Genomic DNA, 24,703 nt, shown 5'->3' with positions numbered 1-24,703 from the left:
AAACTATTGTAGCACATTTAGAAACTCCTGAAATACAATAACAAACTCCTGAAACATGTTAACAAACTCTTGAAGCACATTTACAAACTTCTGAAACACATTAACAAACTCCTGAATCACATTTACAAACTCTTGTAGCACATTTACAAACTCCTGAAATACAATAACAAACTCCTGAAACATATTTACAAACTCCTGAAACATGTTTACAAACTCTTGAAGCACATTTACAAACTTCTGAAACACATTAACAAACTCCTGAAACACGTTTACAAACTATTGTAGCACATTTACAAACTCCCGAAATACAATAACAAACTCCTGAAACATATTTACAAACTCCTGAAACACGTTTACAAACTATTGTAGCACATTTACAAACTCCTGAAATACAATAACAAACTCCTGAAACATATTTACAAACTCCTGAAACATATTTACAAACTCCTGAAACATGTTTACAAACTCTTGAAGCACATTTACAAACTTCTGAAACACATTAACAAACTCCTGAAACACGTTGACAAACTATTGTAGCACATTTAGAAACTCCTGAAATACAATAACAAACTCCTGAAACATATTCACAAACTCCTGAAACATGTTTACAAACTCTTGAAGCACATTTACAAACTTCTGAAACACATTAACAAACTCCTGAAACACGTTGACAAACTATTGTAGCACATTTAGAAACTCCTGAAATACAATTACAAACTCCTGAAACATATTCACAAACTCCTGAAACATGTTTACAAACTCTTGAAGCACATTTACAAACTTCTGAAACATGTTTACAAACTATTGTAGCACATTTACAAACTCCTGAAATACAATAACAAACTCCTGAAACATATTCACAAACTCCTGAAACATGTTTACAAACTCTTGAAGCACATTTACAAACTTCTGAAACACATTAACAAACTCCTGAAACATGTTTACAAACTATTGTAGCACATTTACAAACTCCTGAAATACAATAACAAACTCCTGAAACATATTTACAAACTCCTGAAACATATTTACAAACTCCTGAAACATGTTTACAAACTCTTGAAGCACATTTACAAACTTCTGAAACACATTAACAAACTCCTGAAACACATTTACAAACTACTGAAACACGTTTACAAACTCCTAAAACACATTTACAAACTCCTAAAACACATTTACAAACTATTTAAACACATTTACAAACTTGTGAAACACATTTACAAACTTCTGAAACACATTTACAAACTCCTGAAACTCGTTAACAAACGCTTGAAGCACATTTAAAAACTTCTGAAACACATTAACACACTCCTGAAACACATTTACAAACTCCTGAAACACGTTTGAAAACTCCTAAAACACATTTACAAACTCCTGGAACACATTTACAAACTATTTAAACACATTTACAAACTCCTGAAACACATTTACAAACTTCTGAAACACATTTACAAACTCCTGAAACTCCTTTACAAATGCTTGAAGCACATTTAAAAACTTCTGAAACACATTAAAAAACTCCTGAAACACATTAAAAAACTCCTGAAACACATTTACAAACTCCTGAAACACATTTACAAACTCCTAAAACACATTTACAAACTCCTGGAACACATTTACAAACTATTTAAACACATTTACAAACTCCTGAAACACATTTACAAACTCCTGAAAGACATTTACAAACTCCAAAAACATGTTTACAAACTATTGTTAGACATTTAGAAACTCCTGAAACACAATAAAAAACTCCTGAAACAAATTTACAAACTCCTGAAACACATTTACCAACTCCTGGAACACATTTAAAAACTCCTGGAACACATTTACAAACTATTGAAACAAATTAACAAACAAAATGTGTGAATTTAATATATATTTTTAATTTGAAGCTATAATAGTGTCAACCTGATTGGCTGAGAGTTCGATCAAGTATCTTGGTGCTCTGTTGGTAATGTCTTGGTACTCTGTTGGTCAGCTGGTAAGTTGCTTTAGATATTTATTTATTTACATTTAATTTGTATTATTTTAATTTATATTAAATACCAATATATCCAATATCAAATATAAAAAAATAGAATTCAATGATTCTATAAAAACTAATTCACCGATTAAACGAAGAAAATATTCAATTAAATGTAATAGTTTGTCATTGAAATATAAGAGTTCAACCATGTGTCGACCTTTTGTTCTTCCTGCCTGTCGTACTTTCTCATAAACATTGTTTTATTATTTTTTTATTTTTTTGGGGAGAAATCTCTCGCTCAGTTCATCTGTTTTGACATTCAGGGAATAGAAAGAAATGATTTCCTGGAGGAAAGTTTCATTAACCAGAAGAGCAAAGACCCCGGGGAGGTCGGCGAGTGTTTCATATTTTAAAAGAGCTCCTGAATGTCGCTGCAGTTACAGAACGACTCACCAAACTGTCAAAGCATCAACTCCAGCTCTTCCCGACATTTTGAAATTTTTGTGATTTTAAACCGAACTGAGGTCATCGACCCCATCATAAGGAGGAGAAAATGATTGTTGAAAACTTGGTTTATTGTGTTCAGTGTTGTTGCACCTTTTTTATGAATCTTCTGCTCAACTTAGTGATGTGTTGATGAAGCTTCATGAAACAGTGTCATTATCTTCAGAGACCACTAGATGGTAGTGATGTGTTGATGAAGCTTCATGAAACAGTGTCATTATCTACAGAGACCACTAGATGGTAGTGATGTGTTGATGAAGCTTCATGAAACAGTGTCATTATCTTCAGAGTCCACTAGATGGTAGTGATGTGTTGATGAAGCTTCATGAAACAGTGTCATCATCTTCAGAGTCCACTAGATGGTAGTGATGTGTTGATGAAGCTTCATGAAACAGTGTCATTATCTTCAGAGTCCACTAGATGGTAGTGATGTGTTGATGAAGCTTCATAAAAACAGTGTCATTATCTTCAGAGTCCACTAGATGGTAGTGATGTGTTGATAAAGCTTCATGAAACAGTGTCATAATCTTCAGAGTCCACTAGATGGTAGTGATGTGTTGATGAAGCTTCATGAAACAGTGTCATTATCTTCAGAGTCCACTAGATGGTAGTATGTGTTGATGAAGCTTCATGAAACAGTGTCATTATCTTCAGAGTCCACTAGATGGTAGTGATGTGTTGATGAAGCTTCAAGAAACAGTGTCATTATCTTCAGAGTCCACTAGATGGTAGTGATGTGTTGATGAAGCTTCATGAAACAGTGTCATTATCTTCAGATTTTTGTTTGTGGTGTCAGTTCAGAGTAAACTAAAATAAATTAAATAGAAAAAGATCAATATACGTAAAAATACAATGTAAAAAATGTTTCAACATGAGATGTTATGGACCAGGGTTACACAAGAACTTCCAGCTCCACCAGTGAAGGAAAATTCGCCTCTTGTTCAGCATCGTCTTCAACCTGCGGACGTAACGACGTATGACCGGAGCAGGTGAAGGTTGCTCTGATGTTCTGGGAAACAACCTCCATCAAAACAAAGCCTCTGAAGTGTTGCATCCTTTTACGAGCCTCTTGTACATTCTTAGAAACATCGCAGCACTTAAACAAATAAACGTACACTTCAGTGAAGAGAGGCTGAGCTGAATTTATTGAAGATATCCAAGAATTGTGTGAGTTTATTTGCTGCTGTTGTCGTCAAAATTGAACTTGATTTGTGGATATATTCCTCCAATAAATATACAAAAATTGAAATAAACTGATTTGTGTCTGGACTGAGATGATTTTTCACATTATTGGTCGACACAGTACTTAGAGGCAGAAAACAGTGGTTCGCTAACCACTCCCTTGTTTTTACAACATGCTCATTTACTTCGTCTCAATCTAAGGAAGGTTTAAGACTAAATACACGCTCAAATATCAAGTTACAGCCGTTTGAAAAGTCTCCTTTTAAGTTCATGCAAGTTTGTTGAAGAGATAATACAATATTTAAATCTAATTTACATGGACTTTGCATTTTTTGTATTCAATTTTTTTTTAGACATATATACTTGTTACTACACTATCACAACACCAGAGTCAAGTACTGGACAATACTACACATATATACTTGTTACTACACTATCACAACACCAGAGTCAAGTACTGGACAATACTACCCATATATACTTGTTACTACAGTATCACAACACCAGAGTCAAGTACTGGACAATACTACACATATATACTTGTTACTACACTATCACAACACCAGAGTCAAGTACTGGACAATACTACACATATATACTTGTTACTACAGTATCACAACACCAGAGTCAAGTACTGGACAATACTACACATATATACTTGTTACTACACTATCACAACACCAGAGTCAAGTACTGGACAATACTACACATATATACTTGTTACTACACTATCACAACACCAGAGTCAAGTACTGGACAATACTACACATATATACTTGTTACTGCACTATCACAACACCAGAGTCAAGTACTGGACAATACTACACATATATACTTGTTAATACACTATCACAACACCAGAGTCAAGTACTGGACAATACTACACATGTAGACTTGTTACTACACTATCACAACACCAGAGTCAAGTACTCGACAATACTACACATATATACTTGTTAATACACTATCACAACACCAGAGTCAAGTACTGGACAATACTACACATATATACTTGTTACTGCACTATCACAACACCAGAGTCAAGTACTGGACAATACTACACATATATACTTGTTACTACACTATCACAACACCAGAGTCAAGTACTGGACAATACTACACATATATACTTGTTACTACACTATCACAACACCAGAGTCAAATACTGGACAATACTACACATATATACTTGTTACTGCACTATCACAACACCAGAGTCAAGTACTGGACAATACTACACATATATACTTGTTAATACACTATCACAACACCAGAGTCAAGTACTGGTCAATACTACACATGTGTACTTGTTACTACACTATCACAACACCAGAGTCAAGTACTGGACAATACTACACATATATACTTGTTACTACACTATCACAACACAAGAGTCAAGTACTGGACAATACTACACATATATACTTGTTACTACACTATCACAACACCAGAGTCAAGTACTGGACAATACTACACATATATACTTGTTACTACACTATCACAACACCAGAGTCAAGTACTGGACAATACTACACATATATCCTTGTTACTACACTATCACAACACCAGAGTCAAGTACTGGACAATACTACACATATATACTTGTTACTACACTATCACAACACCAGAGTCAAGTACTGGACAATACTACACATATATCCTTGTTACTACACTATCACAACACCAGAGTCAAGTACTGGACAATACTACACATATATCCTTGTTACTACACTATCACAACACCAGAGTCAAGTACTGGACAATACTACACATATATACTTGTTACTACACTATCACAACACCAGAGTCAAGTACTGGACAATACTACACATATATACTTGTTACAACAGTATCACAACACCAGAGTCAAGTACTGGACAATACTACACATATATACTTGTTACTACACTATCACAACACCAGAGTCAAGTACTGGACAATACTACACATATATACTTGTTACTACACTATCACAACACCAGAGTCAAGTACTGGACAATACTACACATATATACTTGTTACTACAGTATCACAACACCAGAGTCAAGTACTGGACAATACTACACATATATACTTGTTAATACACTATCACAACACCAGAGTCAAGTACTGGACAATACTACACATATATACTTGTTACTACAGTATCACAACACCAGAGTCAAGTACTGGACAATACTACACATATATACTTGTTACTACACTATCACAACACCAGAGTCAAGTACTGGACAATACTACACATATATACTTGTTACTACACTATCACAACACCAGAGTCAAGTACTGGACAATACTACACATATATACTTGTTACTGCACTATCACAACACCAGAGTCAAGTACTGGACAATACTACACATATATACTTGTTAATACACTATCACAACACCAGAGTCAAGTACTGGACAATACTACACATGTAGACTTGTTACTACACTATCACAACACCAGAGTCAAGTACTCGACAATACTACACATATATACTTGTTAATACACTATCACAACACCAGAGTCAAGTACTGGACAATACTACAAGACCAAGGCCTCTCTGACTGCAGTGGACACGGTGGATGAGGCAAATGGACTGAACAACTTTTTCAACAGGTTTGAGCAGGTCACCTCACCCTCACTGCTGCCCGCCTCAGGACCTGCCCCACCTTCTTGTGCCCCCCCCAGCTCCACAGAACCACTTCCCAGCTTCACCTCACTCCAGGTACAGGATGTACTTCGGAGGATTCGTCCAGGGAAGGCTGCTGGTCCTGATAAGGTGTCTGCTCGACTGCTAAAGACCTGCGCTGCTGAACTAGCTGAGCCACTCCAGCATGTCTTCAACCTCAGTCTACGGCTGGGGAAAGTACCAACTCTGTGGAAGACTTCCTGTATCGTTCCAGTCCCTAAAAAGATCCGACCGAGTGTGCTGAACGATTACAGACCGGTGGCACTGACTTCGCAGCTGATGAAGACACTGGAGCGGCTGGTCCTCAAACATCTCACGCCACAAGTCCAGCACGCGCAAGACCCCCTGCAGTTTGCCTACCAGCCAGCAGTTGGTGTGGAAGATGCCATCCTTCACCTCCTGCATCGGACCTACTCCCACTTGGATAAAGGAAGCGGTTCAGTGAGAATCCTGTTCCTGGACTTTTCTAGTGCCTTCAACACTATCCAACCCACTCTGCTGCAGGACAAACTGACTAAGATGCATGTGGACCCTGGTCTGGTCTCCTGGATTACGGACTACCTTACTGATCGACCACAGTATGTCAGGCTGAAGGACATCAAGTCTGACACTATGGTGTGCAGTACAGGAGCACCTCAGGGGACAGTACTGGCCCCTCTCCTCTTCACCATCTACACTTCAGACTTCTGCTACAACTCAGAGCTGAGTCTCGTCCAGAAGTATGCTGACGACACTGCCATTGTTGGATGCATCAGGGACAACAGCGAAGACGAGTACAGGAGTCTGATACGTGACTTTGTGGACTGGAGTGAGAGGAACCACTTGCAGCTGAACACCTCAAAAACCAAGGAGCTGGTCTTGGATTTCGGGAGGTCCAGGACAAAGCCACGTCCAGTGTCCATCAGAGGCGACGAGGTGGAGATAGTGGACAACTATAAGTACCTCGGTGTGTGGATGGACAGTAAACTGGACTGGTCCTGCAACACAGACCATGTGTATAAGAAGGTTCAGAGTAGACTGTACTTTCTGAGGAGGCTTCGATCATTTAACATCTGCAAGAAGCTCCTCTGCATGTTCTACCAGTCTGTGGTGGCCAGTGTCCTGTTCTATGCTGTGGTGTGTTGGGGTGGAAATGTGTCCAAGAGGAGTGTCAACAGGTTGGACAGGTTGATCAGGAGGGCTGGTTCTGTGGTTGGAATGAAGCTGGACTCACTGGTGACAGTTGCTGAGAGGATGTCGTTGAACAAACTGCTGTCCATCATGGATGATGACAGTCATCCTCTGAACACTGTCATCAGTGAGCAGAGAAGCAGAATGAGTGCACGAATGCTCCTACCCAGGTGCAAAACAAATAGACTCAGGGACTCATTCATCCCTCGGGCTATTAAATTGTACAATTCTGAGTTCGGGGGCAGGAGTGGAGTGAAAGTATCTGGATGTTCTGTTCCATGTTAGTCTTTGTATCTTTGTCTTTGTTGTTTGTTTTTTTTTTTGTTTTTTTTTTGTTTTTTTGTTGTTTTTTTTTTTTGTTTTTTTTTTTTTGTTTTTTTTTTTTTCCTTGACCTATGTTCTTTGTCTTTGTCTTTAGACTTAGATTGTGTCATCTTGTTCTTCCTCTTTATGTTCTTCTTACTTTATTTTTTATGTATTATTTTTTATTGTTTATGAAAAATTGCTGGCTATTGGTAAAAAACAATTTCCCAAAGGAGACCTCCTGAGGGATCAATAAAGTTTTACCTTACCTTACCTTACCTTACACATATATACTTGTTACTGCACTATCACAACACCAGAGTCAAGTACTGGACAATACTACACATATATACTTGTTACTACACTATGACAACACCAGAGTCAAGTACTGGACAATACTACACATATATATTTGTTACTACACTATCACAACACCAGAGTCAAGTACTGGACAATACTACACATATATACTTGTTACTGCACTATCACAACACCAGAGTCAAGTACTGGACAATACTACACATATATACTTGTTAATACACTATCACAACACCAGAGTCAAGTACTGGACAATACTACACATGTATACTTGTTACTACACTATCACAACACCAGAGTCAAGTACTGGACAATACTACACATATATACTTGTTACTACACTATCACAACACCAGAGTCAGGTACTGGACAATACTACACATATATACTTGTTACTGCACTATCACAACACCAGAGTCAAGTACTCGACAATACTACACATATATACTTGTTAATACACTATCACAACACCAGAGTCAAGTACTGGACAATACTACACATATATACTTGTTAATACACTATCACAACACCAGAGTCAAGTACTGGACAATACTACACATGTATACTTGTTACTGCACTATCACAACACCAGAGTCAAGTACTGGACAATACTACAAATATATACTTGTTACTACACTATCACAACACCAGAGTCAAGTACTGGACAATACTACACATTTATACTTGTTACTACACTATCACAACACCAGAGTCAAGTACTGGACAATACTACACATATATACTTGTTACTACACTATCACAACACCAGAGTCAAGTACTGGACAATACTACAAATATATACTTGTTACTACACTATCACAACACCAGAGTCAAGTACTGGACAATACTACACATATATCCTTGTTACTACACTATCACAACACCAGAGTCAAGTACTGGACAATACTACACATATATACTTGTTACTACACTATCACTATATGTTGCAAATTTGAGACTGATTAGTGAAATATAGATACACAGGTATATGAGTATTTGTGTGTGTTCGTGTGTGTTAGAATCAAGGTGTGTCTTTGTCCTGAATCAACAGGTCGTTTCCAGGAAGTTTGATAATATGTGGATCAACAGGATGGAGCAGATCGTAGCAGAGACATGTGACTGAGACTATAAAAGAGTTCACCTGTGAAGGGAGTGTTTCAGTCGCAGAGACATGGAGACTAGAGTTGATCTGAGATCTTGTTCCATCTGTCTGGAACTACTGAAGGATCCAGTCTCTCTTCCATGTGGACACAACTACTGTAAGACCTGTGTTGAAGGTCACTGGCAGGACAAGAACATCTACGAGTGTCCTCAGTGCAGACGGAGCTTCAGCGAGAGACCTGTCCTCCAGAAGAACACTGTGTTAGCAGAGTTAGTGGAGGAGCTGAAGAAGACTGGAGCAGCTGAGGACCTCTGCTCTGCTGGACCTGAAGATGTGACCTGTGACGCCTGCACTGGGAGGAAGAGGAAAGCCCTCAAGTCCTGTCTGGTGTGTCTGGTCTCCTACTGTCAGGAACATCTTCAGCCTCATCGAGAAGCTCCGGCCTTCAAGAGACACAAGCTAGTCCAGCCGTCCAAGCAGCTCCAGGAGATGATCTGCTCTGAACACGAGGAGGAGAAGAAGATGTTCTGTCGTTCTGATCAGCAGCTCATCTGTTCTCTCTGTGCTGTGGACCAACACAAAGATCATGACATCGTCTCGACCACAGCAGAGAGGAGGGAGAGAGAGAAAGACCTGGATCAGAGTCAAGGAAGGATCCAGCAGAAGATCCAGAAGAGAGAGAAGGAAGTGAAGCTGCTCCAGCAGGAGAAGAAGAACATCAGAGTCTCTGCTGATGAAGCAGTGAAGGACAGTCAGGAGACCCTCGTCCAGATGATCCAGATCCTCCAGAGAAGAATGTCTGATGTGGAGCAGCAGATCAGATCTCTGCAGGAGACTGAAGCCGCTCGAGTCCGAGGACTTCAGGAGCAGCTGGAGCAGGAGATCTCTGAGCTGAAGAAGAAAGAGGCTGAGCTGCAGCAGCTGTCACTCACCGACAGTGACACCATCTTCCTGCAGAACTGGACCTCACTCTCAGAGGTCAGTGAAGACACGACCTCACTCTCAGAGGTCAGTGAAGACACAACCTCCTCCACGACCCTTGAGCAAACTCACCGTCGCTTTGAGGAAGTAACAGCAGCCGTGTCAGCCTGCAGAGACCAAGTCCTGGACCTTCTGAGAGTCATGTGGACCGACATCTCCATGATGTTCCTTCCAGAGACCAGAGAGCAGTTCCTCACACACTCACAGGACATCACTCTGGATCCAAACACTGCAGACTCAAGGTTGATGTTGTCTGAAGGAAACAAGAAAGTGACAAACATGGAAGAAGATCAGCCTCGTCCTGATCATCCAAACAGATTCAATAATTCTCTTCAGGTCTTGAGTCAAGAGTCTCTGACTGGACGTTGTTACTGGGAGGTAAAGATAACAGAAGATGTTGCAGTATCAGTTTCATACAAGAACATCAGCAGATCAGGAACAGAAAGTTTATTTGGTAATAATGACAAATCTTGGAGCTTATGGTGTGACGACTCTGGTTGTTTATTTATACACAACACCATCCAAACTAAAGTCTCCAGAGTCAGAGCCTCCACAGTGGGGGTGTACCTGGATCACTCTGCAGGTCTTCTGTCCTTCTACAGCGTCTCTGAGACCATGACTCTCCTCCACAGAGTCCAGACCAGCTTCACTCAACCTCTACATGCTGGAGTCTGGGTTTATTTTTCATCCTCGTGTGAGTTTGTGAAGCTGAAGTAGACGACAGTGAGATTGTGAGTCTCCAGGAGTGACATCATCACATGAAGCTTCAATGTTTGGATGAACGTCTCTGAGAACGTTTGTCGTTTGTGCCGCAGTGAAGACACAGTGACGTCATGTGACTGGATTAGAACCTCTGTGATTGGATTGTTACTGATGATGACGAGTCTTCTTTAAATCTTCTTTAATAAACACCTTCATGATCCGGTGATGATGGCAGCAGTCGTTACTCAAGTACTCCACAGTACTACAAATATATCCTGGTTACTACAGTATCTCATTGGATGTTATGGTTGCCTCTGTATCGTGATACGTATCATCAGATTCTTGACAATACACACACTTACACAGCCAGTCGTCCACGAGGAGTCAGAAAGAAGAAGAATTGATGTACATTTTGTTTTGATTCAATATTACAGTGTGAAAGGTATTTTATTTTGTGAAAAAAAGATTTTCTCCAAAGAAGTAAAGTGATGAAAATGAGTTCAACACAAACTCTATATCTTGTATCAGAGAAACCAGATCCTTCTGATTCAGTGTTATGTTGAGTTATGCTGTATTTTAAAAATGTACATATAGAAACATTGATTTTTATTCACTCAAATCTCATCTTAAAAGACACTTTTATTCTCTTTTAACACAGCATGAGACTCTGAGCTGTTTTTAGTGCTTTTGACTTGTTTTATTGGATATTGTTTTAATTGTGTGTTTTAACTGCTTTCTTAGCACTTTCATGTCATTGTACAACACTTTGTATCGACTGAAGTGTTTTATCAATAAACTTGATTGATTGATTGATTGATTATTTTTTCTTATTGAAATGTTAATCTAAATCAATGAATTATCTTTTTGAATAATTTAATTTAAATATATAAATATATAGATTATATATATATATTACACATTGAGTTCAATATTCTAATTCCAATAATTCAAAAACACATTTTCTAAATGCAATATTCTTTGGTTTATTCAATATAACATCAACATCTTTATATTTACTTTCTTACACCTCTCTTTCTAAGATCACAATCAAAACAACTTTTATTGTTGTAAACACAACAGTGGATATTATGTGGTTACAAAATAAAATTACATGTTAATAATGAATGAATAAATTAATATAAATAACACAAAATTAGTGCAACAGTCCATACTTTCCAATTTGCATTTTCTGCACTTTATACATAATTACATTTTTATTTATGTTTAACGTTGTTTTTTTACTGTTGGTGGAACAATTCACTAGCAATTGAAATAATAATAATTCTGGTTCTGATATATGAACATGTTTTTATATAGAATATAAGTCTTAATTAAGAAGATAAATATATTACATTATTTTGTCCATTATATATACTGTGTATGTACAAAATGTACCTTTCAATGTAAAACATATTTAATTCTGTAATTAAAGTTTTAGTTCTTAATTTAGATTTTTAGATTCTTCCTCTTTCATATTTTCATTTAATTGTTTATTTTGGTAATTTCTTCTTTACCTATTATTATTATTAGCATTATTATTAATATTATTAATATTATTATTAATGTGTGCTATTCATTTATTGACCTCCACTTTTTAAAAGAAAAGTAACTATTACTACAGGTGACAAGTTAAAGCTCCTGACAGGGAAGAAAAAGAAGAATCTTTACTCTGTTGTTAACTTAATGGTAAATCTTATTATAAGTGGGTTACTCACATCAATGATTACTGAGAATTCATAATAAATAGAATAGTTAAACAAAATGCTCTTATTGAGCTCCAGATACAGCTAATTAAGATTCAACTTAAAGACTTAAAGATGAGAGATGATGATAGTTCTAGGGTCCTATCATAGATGATAGTTGATGATAGTTCTAGGGTCCTATCATAGATGATAGTTGATGATAGTTCTAGGGTCCTATCATAGCTCCCTATTGGCCACTGGCTGGAGTGCATGGGTGTGGCAGGAGAAGAGGACGAGGGGATGGAAACAAACAAAGAATTTTGGTAAACAATGGCGCATTTTTGGCTTTTAGTCCAGGAACTTTGGTCCAGTTCCCTATTGGTGACACCTATGATTGAAGCAATTTTTCTGAGCTGTTCAAACAAGAACTCAACCTCAACAACTCTCCACCAAGAATGAACTTCTGCTCCAGAGAGGGAGGAGCTGTACTGGTTCAACATGATTGAACATCTGATTTCCCTGATCTTGAAAATACTTTTGAGACTTCATTCCTATGATCCACCTTTGGACCCCCCACACTGCACTATGAACTATATCTGGGATGATGATGAACCTGATTATGAAGACAAATGGCACAAACGTGACTCTTGTCTGCGGTGACATTTTTGTGGTCCTGATGGTGTGGCTGCTGAACTAACAAACAAACAAGGTGTTCTCTATGCTCTCTGACACTTCTGTCCCTCGTGTTGCTCTTGCTGTGGTTGCTGGTGGAGAAGCTAGGGCCCTGAGACACATGATTAAGAAATGCAAAGTTGTTTGTGATTTGACGAAAAAGCAGACAAATCTAGCCTGTAAGAGACATTTCTTCCTGAGTCTAAAATGTAACAGTAAACAGTTAATCCCAGAAAACCATACTCTGATTGCTCCACTCAGAGCTATGATGAAAGCAGCCATAAGAAAACTAAACAAAACTTTTGTGGTTGACTGATGCAGAATTTTATTTTAACTAATTATAAGTGACTCTGTCTAGAGCTGCTGACTTGTCACCTCCAGAAACTAGACTATAGAGACTAGACAATAAAGTATATACTATAGAGACTAGACTATACTATACTAAACCATTCCATCTCGATGTGAGTGAAATTGATGATATATTGTTCTTTGAAATTAGACTTAAATAGTGAAAATGGTAAAAATAGAGACTAAAATATTGTAGGAGGAAAGGTCAAAGAAAAAATAGTTAATTGAGAGATACATTCAAAGAAACACTTTGAGAAATAAATATGACATTCTTCTCTCTAGTTGAATAAACCAAACACCTATAGACCAAGAGGAAATCTCCTTGAAGTGAATATTAATTTAAGAGAACTAGTTAAGAATAAGCAAAATAGTCATCTAGAATAGATACTGTATTTCTGTTGTGGGAAGATAATTAAAGAGGAATGACTGACACCTGATCTAATTAACTATTACATTCAGAAAACACATTTGAACTCACACAACACTCTCAGACATTCACACAATTCTTACAAATAACACACTGATCTCAGAGATAAACAAACAAACACATGATGTCTTCAATTTTAAATTGAATAAGATAAAAAAGAGTCATTGTTACAAACTGCTCCCTGTGTGTGTGAGAGAATGAAAGAATTCGCTCGAACCTCCGCCTCTGTTTCTCTCTTCACCATGAAGTCAAAACATTCTGATCATTTGAACTCTCTGCTAACTTCAAGGTTTATTCAAATAAAACTCATGACAAACCTTAACTGATATCCACAGATCAAAGTTTGGAATACACAACTCATGACACACACACAATATCCTCATCACCACCTGAATAGATGCATAACTGACCTTCTCATAACTTCTGATCTTATCCTGTCAGAGGTGGTGTTGAGAAGCTCCAGTGAGGGAGAAATAAGAAGCCACTGTCCACTGCAGACTTTTAAATATATCAAAAGATCTCCTTCTTAGAAGGTGAACAAGAAACATGAGCCAATATGAGTAAAGATAAAAACTTGACTAGCATACTTTTAAATATATGTATGAACAAATGTAGTTTTAGGAAACTACTCTTTGGACATGTGGTGAAATAGTTAAGATGTTTAAATTACCAAACACAAGAAATCATGATTTGAGAAAAATACAACTTCCCTAAAACTAATAAGACTTTAGTTAATGCTAAAAGAAGGAACATATTGGTGTTATATATTTAAAAGGACAATCAAATGGGCTGGAAAATGTCCAAACAGTGGAGAAATTTCAAAGAACAGAAAACATATTGTTATGATTAAACATATTTTCGAATTAATCATTTTAAGAACATGTATTTTTAAATAAATTAAAATAGAATACTTTTATCTACATCAATAGCAGCTGATGATACAATAGACAATATGAAAAGTTAAACTTGGAATTAAAAACTTTAATTGATTAATTGAAAAAGTTCAATAAGAAATGGAAATATGTTTCTAAAGCTACTTCTAATATTCTAAGGCAACTATAAACATTAACAAAAAATATAAAGCAGGGAAAAGAAATTGACTCTGGAAAATGTAAGAATAAATAAATAAATGATGCCTTCAGGAAAGAAAATAGTGAATAATATATTTAGAAACTTCAGAATCATATCAATCTCTAAATTACCTTTGTTAAAGATAGAGAATACCTTAAATCTAAGTTGATCAAAAAAAAAAAAAAAAGAACTAGAGCAAGAGATTGATGTAAAATAAAAAAGTTGGGTTCTAAATTAAAATATGGACTTGCAAGTGTAATTTATTGAAGGAATTAAATTATATAAGCATTGAAAATTACTAGTTTTCATCCAGATGACAAAATGATTTGATTGATGTCTTAAACAAAGGAAACCTAAAATAAATACCAATTTGAAATATAAAATGAGTTTAACAGTTCTTTGGGGAACTTTAATATAAAGATGAAAAATGGGTTAATAATGGAAAATTTGTTCTATATCTAACAAAGGACAATAAAATAAAAATAAAAGAATGAATCATTATAATTATAATCGAAAAATATTTTATAGAGTAGATTTTTACTTTTTTTTAAATTTTATTTTATTTTTTTATTTTTTTATTCATAAAGTAAGTCTTAGTTAGACTTTTATTAATTGGTTAAACTTAGGTCCGGAAATCCAACAATAGAAATGCTAATATAGAAAAAACATAATTGAATAAATAAACGGCTGCAGAATAGTTTGCACATAGTCACTTTTTTGCACTTTATCCATTTACTTTAGCAATAGACTTTCAAACCAAATCTAAGAGGAATAATAATGATTAAACAAAGCTTAGAATATTTATTTTAGCTAATAATGTCATATAATTGAATACATTTATTCATAAATAAATTTAAGAGAGTTAATATAAAGAGTATTATGATTAATTAAACAATTTGACAATAGATTTGGATATAAAGTTATTCAAGAAAACATTTTTTGTGTGTTTTACTACCTCTCTGACTTAGGTAGTAAATAGGAAGGGGTTAATTTTGTCTGCATGAAGTAGTATGAGTAAATTCTAAATAAAAAGCATGATTTAAAGATGTATTGTTTCTCATTTGTCTAAAGAATGCAATGCTGTTCACTTCTTTCCTATGTTGCAGGACGAGCTCAATGATGCACTGTTGACGGTGGAGAACGTCAACAACACCTCACACGAAGAGCCCACATCCAAGTCGCCGAAAACGGGGCTGCTGCTTCCTTTTTACCTCGTTAAAGAGGTTTTTCAAAGCAGTGGATACTGGCTCCATATCAATATATATTTTATAAAAATCTCTACTTCAAAATAGACTTATTAGATTTGAGTTAGTTATTGTGAATATGTTTTTTGATGATTTGGCATTCTATTACTTCAGTTTTAATTCATAGCATAATTTGGAATTATTATTATTATTACATTTTTTTTTGGGATTTTTTCTTTTTTTTGTGATTTGAGAGAAATGCTCATAATGTATAATTGTTTTCATTAAATGAATCTGTGTTTCCTCTGTTGCTTTCTCACCATATGTAATCTTTGTGTGGCAGTATACGGATGATCGTTTAGCATGTTTAGTTTATAATCAGATTTGCGATCATTATTTTCAAATCAGACTTGTCTTTGTTTTATTGCATCATTAGTTCATGATGCAATCAGGGGGAATGTAAGGAAATGACAACTTTACTGTAATCAATCATCTAGATTTAACACACATTTCAAATAGTCACTTGATTAACTGATAATCTTACATATTTGATTCATATTAAATAATCTTATTCTTGCATTGCATTCACTGACTGCAACACAAGGCCGAGGTCACAAACCCTCACACACACAGAAAGATTAAACAATCCCAGATTCCAAGAAGTCAGTGTGAACCTGTTTGAGAACTTACACTGAAAGACACAACAGTCCAGCAATTCGCTGGGAACCGATTCTCTGGAGAGGACAATAACTTTCAGTAAGTTTCCACTACGATCACGTGCGACGGCCATCTTAGGATCAAATGTTTAGAGTTACTGACCAATCCTACATTCACATTTGACTAGAGGCGTTAACCTGAATATTCTACTATAAAGATCCACCATTTTGTCTGATCTTTGCGTTCTGGCATTCGAAGACGTCTGCGATAGATCTCTCTGCTTGCTAGCGCCCGTGTTCACGTAAGTTTGTCTCTGACTTTTGCATAATTCACTAAACGAGCATTTTTCTTAAACTCATCAATGTGTCTGTCCTTCATTCCACGACCACGTACGAGGCTGGGGAGGGGTCGGTTCATCGGAACACAGAAACCCCTAACAATTCAAATATTAAAAAAAGATTTACAGCTTTAAAATAGACGACATTTCAAAAATAAAATTCAAAGTGTCAACATTTGAAACATGAAACCATTAAATATTCTGACACTGATTGACTTCCGTACTCAAGTTTGAACTAATGTTCCTTATTCTCTCTGTGAATGATCAACACACTGTGGTGTGTTCAGAGGGTGATGTTGTGAACGTGTGCCTCGTCGACCTCTACACTCTTCCAACAGTAGAGGGAGCAGTCAGTAGTGATGTGTTGATGAAGCTTCATGAAACAGTGTCATTATCTTCAGAGTCCACTAGATGGTAGTGATGTGTTGATGAAGCTTCATGAAACAGTGTCATTATCTTCAGAGTCCACTAGATGGTAGTGATGTGTTGATGAAGCTTCATGAAACAGTGTCATTATCTTCAGAGTCCACTAGATGGTAGTGATGTGTTGATGAAGCTTCATGAAACAGTGTCATTATCTTCAATGTCCACTAGATGGTAGTGATGTGTTGATGAAGCTTCATGAAACAGTGTCATTATCTTTAGAGTCCACTAGATGGTAGTGATGTGTTGATGAAGGTTCATGAAACAGTGTCATTATCTTCAGAGTCCACTAGATGGTAGCGATGTGTTGATGAAGCTTCATGAAACAGTGTCATTATCTTCAGAGACCACTAGATAGTAGTGATTTGTTGATGAAGCTTCATGAAACAGTGTCATTATCTTCAGAGTCCACAAGATGGTAGTGATTTGTTGATGAAGCTTCATGAAACAGTGTCATTATCTTCAGAGTCCACTAGATGGTAGTATGTGTTGATGAAGCTTCATGAAACAGTGTCAATATCTTCAGAGTCCACTAGATGGTAGTGATGTGTTGATGAAGCTTCATAAAAACAGTGTCATTATCTTCAGAGTCCACTAGATGGTAGTGATGTGTTGATGAAGCTTCATGAAACAGTGTCATTATCTTCAATGTCCACTAGATGGTAGTGATGTGTTGATGAAGCTTCATGAAACAGTATCATTATCTTCAGAGTACACTAGATGGTAGTGATGTGTTGATGAAGCTTCATGAAACAGTGTCATTATCTTCAGAGTCCACTAGATGGTAGCGATGTGTTGATGAAGCTTCATGAAACAGTGTCATTATCTTCAGAGACCACTAGATAGTAGTGATTTGTTGATGAAGCTTCATGAAACAGTGTCATTATCTTCAGAGTCCACTAGATGGTAGTGATTTGTTGATGAAGCTTCATGAAACAGTGTCATTATCTTCAGAGTCCACTAGATGGTAGTATGTGTTGATGAAGCTTCATGAAACAGTGTCAATATCTTCAGAGTCCACTAGATGGTAGTGATGTGTTGATGAAGCTTCATAAAAACAGTGTCATTATCTTCAGAGTCCACTAGATGGTAGTGATGTGTTGATAAAGCTTCATGAAACAGTGTCAGAATCTTCAGAGTCCACTAGATGGTAGTGATGTGTTGACGAAGCTTCATGAAACAGTGTCATTATCTTCAGAGTCCACTAGATGGTAGTGATGTGTTGATGAAGCTTCATGAAACAGTGTCATTATCTTCAGAGTCCACTAGATGGTAGTATGTGTTGATGAAGCTTCATGAAACAGTGTCATAATCTTCAGAGTCCACTAGATGGTAGTGATGTGTTGATGAAGCTTCATGAAACAGTGTCATTATCTTCAGAGTCCACTAGATGGTAGTGATTTGTTGATGAAGCTTCATTAAAACAGTGTCATTATCTTCAGAGTCCACTAGATGGTAGTATGTGTTGATGAAGCTTCATGAAACAGTGTCAATATCTTCAGAGTCCACTAGATGGTAGTGATGTGTTGATGAAGCTTCATAAAAACAGTGTCATTATCTTCAGAGTCCACTAGATGGTAGTGATGTGTTGATAAAGCTTCATGAAACAGTGTCATAATCTTCAGAGTCCACTAGATGGTAGTGATGTGTTGATGAAGCTTCATGAAACAGTGTCATTATCTTCAGAGTCCACTAGATGGTAGTGATGTGTCGATGAATCCATCCATCCATCCATCCATCCATCCATCCATCCATCCATCCATCCATCCATCCATCCATCCATCCATCCATCCATCCATCCATCCATCCATCCATCCATCCATCCATCCATCCATCCATCCATCCATCCATCCATCCATCCATCCATCCCTCCATTCATCCATCTATTTCCATTTTTTATTATTATTTTTCAATAATCCACATTTTTAATCAAAATCAGATTTTTGTTTGTGGTGTCAGTTCAGAGTAAACTAAAATAAATGAAATAGAAAAAGATCAATAAACATAAAAATACAATGTAAAAAATGTTTCAACATGAGATGTTATGGACCAGGGTTACACAAGAACTTCCAGCTCGACCAGTGAAGGAAAATTCGCCTCTTGTTCAGCATCGTCTTCAACCTGCGGACGTAACGACGTATGACCGGAGCAGGTGAAGGTTGCTCTGATGTTCTGGGAAACAACCTCCATCAAAACAAAGCCTCTGAAGTGTTGCATCCTTTTACGAGCCTCTTGTACATTCTTCTTTGAAAAACATCGCAGCACGTCAAAATTCAACTTGATTTGTGGATATATTCCTCCAATAAATATACAAAAATTGAAATAAACTGATTTGTGTCTGGACTGAGATGATTTTTCACATTATTGGTCGACACAGTACTTAGAGGCAGAAAACAGTGGTTCGCTAACCACTCCCTTGTTTTTACAACATGCTCATTTACTTCGTCTCAATCTAAGGAAGGTTTAAGACTAAATACACGCTCAAATATCAAGTTACAGCCTTTTGAAAAGTCTCCTTTTAAGTTCATGCAAGTTTGTTAAAGAGATAATACAATATTTAAATCTAATTTACATGGACTTTACATTTTTTGTATTCAATTTCTTTCGCACAAAATATATGACATATATCCTTGTTACTACACTATCACAACACCATAGCCAAGTAATGGACAATACTACACATATATACTTGTTACTACACTATCACAACACCAGAGTCAAGTACTGGACAATACTACACATATATACTTGTTACTACACTATCACAACACCAGAGTCAAGTACTGGACAATACTACAAATATATACTTGTTACTACACTATCACAACACCAGAGTCAAGTACTGGACAATACTACATATATATCTTTGTTACTACACTATCACAACACTAGAGTCAAGTACTGGACAATACTACACATATATACTTGTTACTACACTATCACTATATGTTGCAAATTTGAGACTGATTAGTGAAATATAGATACACAGGTATGTGAGTATTTCTGTGTGTGTGTGTGTGTGTTAGAATCAAGGTGTGTCTTTGTCCTGAATCAACAGGTCGTTTCCAGGAAGTTTGATAATATGTGGATCAACAGGATGGAGCAGATCGTGGCAGAGACATGTGACTGAGACTATAAAAGAGTTCACCTGTGAAGGGAGTGTTTCAGTCGCAGAGACATGGAGACTAGAGTTGATCTGAGATCTTGTTCCATCTGTCTGGATCTACTGAAGGATCCAGTCTCTCTTCCATGTGGACACAACTACTGTAAGACCTGTGTTGAAGGTCACTGGCAGGACAAGAACATCTACGAGTGTCCTCAGTGCAGACGGAGCTTCAGCGAGAGACCTGTCCTCCAGAAGAACACTGTGTTAGCAGAGTTAGTGGAGGAGCTGAAGAAGACTGGAGCAGCTGAGGACCTCTGCTCTGCTGGACCTGAAGATGTGACCTGTGACGTCTGCACTGGGAGGAAGATGAAAGCCCTCAAGTCCTGTCTGGTGTGTCTGGTCTCCTACTGTCAGGAACATCTTCAGCCTCATCGAGAAGCTCCGGCCTTCAGGAGACACAAGCTGGTCCAGCCGTCCAAGCAGCTCCAGGAGATGATCTGCTCTGAACACGAGGAGGAGAAGAAGATGTTCTGTCGTTCTGATCAGCAGCTCATCTGTTCTCTCTGTGCTGTGGACCAACACAAAGATCATGTCATCGTCTCGACCACAGCAGAGAGGAGGGAGAGAGAGAAAGACCTGGATCAGAGTCAAGGAAGGATCCAGCAGAAGATCCAGAAGAGAGAGAAGGAAGTGAAGCAGCTCCAGCAGGAGCAGAAGAACATCAGAGTCTCTGGTGATGAAGCAGTGAAGGACAGTCAGGAGACCCTCGTCCAGATGATCCAGATCCTCCAGAGAAGAATGTCTGATGTGGAGCAGCAGATCAGATCTCTGCAGGAGACTGAAGACGCTCGAGTCCGAGGACGTCAGGAGCAGCTGGAGCAGGAGATCTCTGAGCTGAAGAAGAAAGAGGCTGAGCTGCAGCAGCTGTCACTCACCGACAGTGACACCATCTTCCTGCAGAACTGGACCTCACTCTCAGAGGTCAGTGAAGACACGACCTCACTCTCAGAGGTCAGTGAAGACAGGACCTCCTCCACGACCCTTGAGCAAACTCACCGTCGCTTTGAGAAAGTAACAGCAGCCGTGTCAGCCTGCAGAGACCAAGTCCTGGACCTTCTGAGAGACATGTGGACCGACATCTCAATGATGTTCCTTCTAGAGACCAGAGAGCAGTTCCTCACACACTCACAGGACATCACTCTGGATCCAAACACTGCACAGTCAAGGTTGATGTTGTCTGAAGGAAACAAGAAAGTGACAAACATGAGAGAACATCAGCCTCGTCCTGATCATCCAGACAGATTCAATAACTCTCTTCAGGTCTTGAGTCAAGAGTCTCTGACTGGACGTTGTTACTGGGAGGTGAAGATAACAGAAGATGTTGCAGTAGCAGTTTCATACAAGAACGTCAGAAGATCAGGAGATGAAAGTTTATTTGGATGTAATGACAAATCTTGGTGTTTATATTGTAACGACTCTAGTTGTTCATTTATACACAACAACATCAGAACTAAAGTCTCCAGTGTCGGACCCTCCACAGTGGGGGTGTACCTGGATCACTCTGCAGGTCTTCTGTCCTTCTACAGCGTCTCTGAGACCATGACTCTCCTCCACAGAGTCCAGACCAGCTTCACTCAACCTCTTCATGCTGGAGTCTACGTTTGGTCCTCGTGTGAGTTTGTGAAGCTGAAGTAGACGACAGTGAGATTGTGAGTCTCCAGGAGTGACATCATCACATGAAGCTTCAATGTTTGGATGAACGTCTCTGAGAACGTTTGTTGTTTGTGCCGCAGTGAAGACACAGTGACGTCATGTGACTGGATTAGAACCTCTGTGATTGGATTGTTCCTGATGGTGACGAGTCTTCTTTAAATCTTCTTTAATAAACACCTTCATGATCCGGTGATGATGGCAGCAGTCGTTACTCAAGTACTCCACAGTACTACAAATATATCCTGGTTACTACAGTATGTCATTGGATGTTATGGTTGCCTCTGTATCGTGATACGTATCATCAGATTCTTGACAATACACACACTTACACAGCCAGTCGTCCACGAGGAGTCAGAAAGAAGAAGAATTGATGTACATTTTGTTTTGATTCAATATTACAGTGTGAAAGGTATTTTATTTTGTGAAAAAAATATTTTCTCCAAAGAAGTAAAGTGATGAAAATGAGTTCAACACAAACTCTATATCTTGTATCAGAGAAACCAGATCCTTCTGATTCAGTGTTATGTTGAGTTATGCTGTATTTTAAAAATGTACATATAGAAACATTGATTTTTATTCACTCAAATCTCGTCTTAAAACACACTTTTATTCTCTTTTAACACAGCATGAGATTCTGAGCTGTTTTTAGTGCTTTTGACTTGTTTTATTGGATATTGTTTTAATTGTGTGTTTTTTAACTGCTTTCTTAGTACTTTCATGTCATTGTTCAACACTTTGTATCAACTGTTGTTGTTTTTAAAGTGTTTTATCAATAAACTTGATTGATTGATTGATTGATTGATTGATTCTTTTTTCTTATTGAAATGTTAATCCAAATCAATGAATTATCTTTTTGAATAATTTAATTTAAATAAATAAATATATAGATTATATATATATATTACACATTGAGTTCAATATTCTAATTCCAATAATTAAAAAACACATTTTCTAAATGCAATATTCTTTCGTTTATTCAATATAACATCAACATCTTTATATCTACTTTCTTACACCTTCGTTCTAAGATCACAATCAAAACAACTTTTATTGTTGTAAACACAACAGTGGATTTTATGTGGTGACAACATAAAATTACATGTTAATGATGAATGAATAAATTAATATAAATAACACAAAATTAGTGCAACAGTCCATACTTTCCAATTTGCACATTTTCTGCACTTTATACATAATTACATTTTTATTTATGTTTAACGTTATTTTTTTAACTGTTGGTGGAACAATTCACTAGCAATTAAAATAATAATAATTCTGGTTCTGATATATAAACATGTTTTTATATAGAATATAAGTCTTAATTAAGAAGATAAATATATTACATTATTTTGTCCATTATATATACTGTGTATGTACAAAATGTACCTTTTAATGTAAAACGTATTTAATTCAAGTCTTAAAAAAAGATTTACAGCTTTAAAACAGATGACGTTTCATGTTCCTTATTCTCTCTGTGAATGATCAACACACTGTGGTGTGTTCAGAGGATGATGTTGTGAACTGTGACTCTGCCTCGTCCACCTCTACACTCTTCCAACAGTAGAGGGAGCAGTCAGTAGTGATGTGTTGATGAAGCTTCATGAAACAGTGTCATTATCTTCAGAGTCCACTAGATGGTAGTGATGTGTTGGTGAAGCTTCATGAAACAGTGTCATTATCTTCAGAGTCCACTAGATGGTAATGATGTGTTGATGAAGCTTCATGAAACTGTCATTATCTTCAGAGTCCACTAGATGGTAATGATGTGTTGATGAAGCTTCATGAAACAGTGTCATTATCTTCAGAGTCCACTAGATGGTAATGATGTGTTGATGAAGCTTCATGAAACAGTGTCATTATCTTCAGAGTCCACTAGATGGTAGTGATGTGTTGATGAAGCTTCATGAAACAGTGTCATTATCTTCAGAGTCCACTAGATGGTAGTGATGTGTTGATGAAGCTTCATGAAACAATGTCATTATCTCCAGAGTCCACTAGATGGTAGTGATGTGTTGATGAAGCTTCATGAAACAGTGTCATTATATTATCTTCAGAGTCCACTAGATGGTAGTGATGTGTTGATGAAGCTTCATGAAACAGTGTCTTTATCTTCAGAGTCCACTAGATGGTAGTGATGTGTTGATGAAGCTTCATGAAACAGTGTCTTTATCTTCAGAG

General features: G+C 37.1%; 2 protein-coding genes across 2 annotated transcripts; both read left to right on the top strand.

The window, feature by feature from the left end:
- Positions 1–9,291: 9,291 nt before the first annotated feature.
- Positions 9,292–11,559, top strand: LOC148079127 (tripartite motif-containing protein 16-like). Its single transcript, XM_087790601.1, has one exon. The coding sequence runs from the start codon at positions 9,292–9,294 to the stop codon at positions 10,918–10,920; it is 1,629 nt and encodes a 542-aa protein (XP_087646727.1). The 3' UTR covers positions 10,921–11,559.
- Positions 11,560–20,884: 9,325 nt separating this feature from the next.
- Positions 20,885–23,300, top strand: LOC148079126 (tripartite motif-containing protein 16-like). Its single transcript, XM_087790602.1, has one exon. It carries the CDS (start codon positions 20,885–20,887, stop codon positions 22,505–22,507), a length of 1,623 nt encoding a protein of 540 aa, XP_087646728.1. The 3' UTR covers positions 22,508–23,300.
- The last annotated feature ends 1,403 nt before the right edge of the window (positions 23,301–24,703 follow it).

The sequence above is a fragment of the Callionymus lyra genome, chromosome 5, assembly GCF_982586985.1.
Source record: "Callionymus lyra chromosome 5, fCalLyr1.hap1.1, whole genome shotgun sequence".
Classification (NCBI taxonomy): Eukaryota; Metazoa; Chordata; class Actinopteri; order Syngnathiformes; family Callionymidae; genus Callionymus; species Callionymus lyra.
This window is presented reverse-complemented; position numbering and strand designations above follow the sequence as displayed.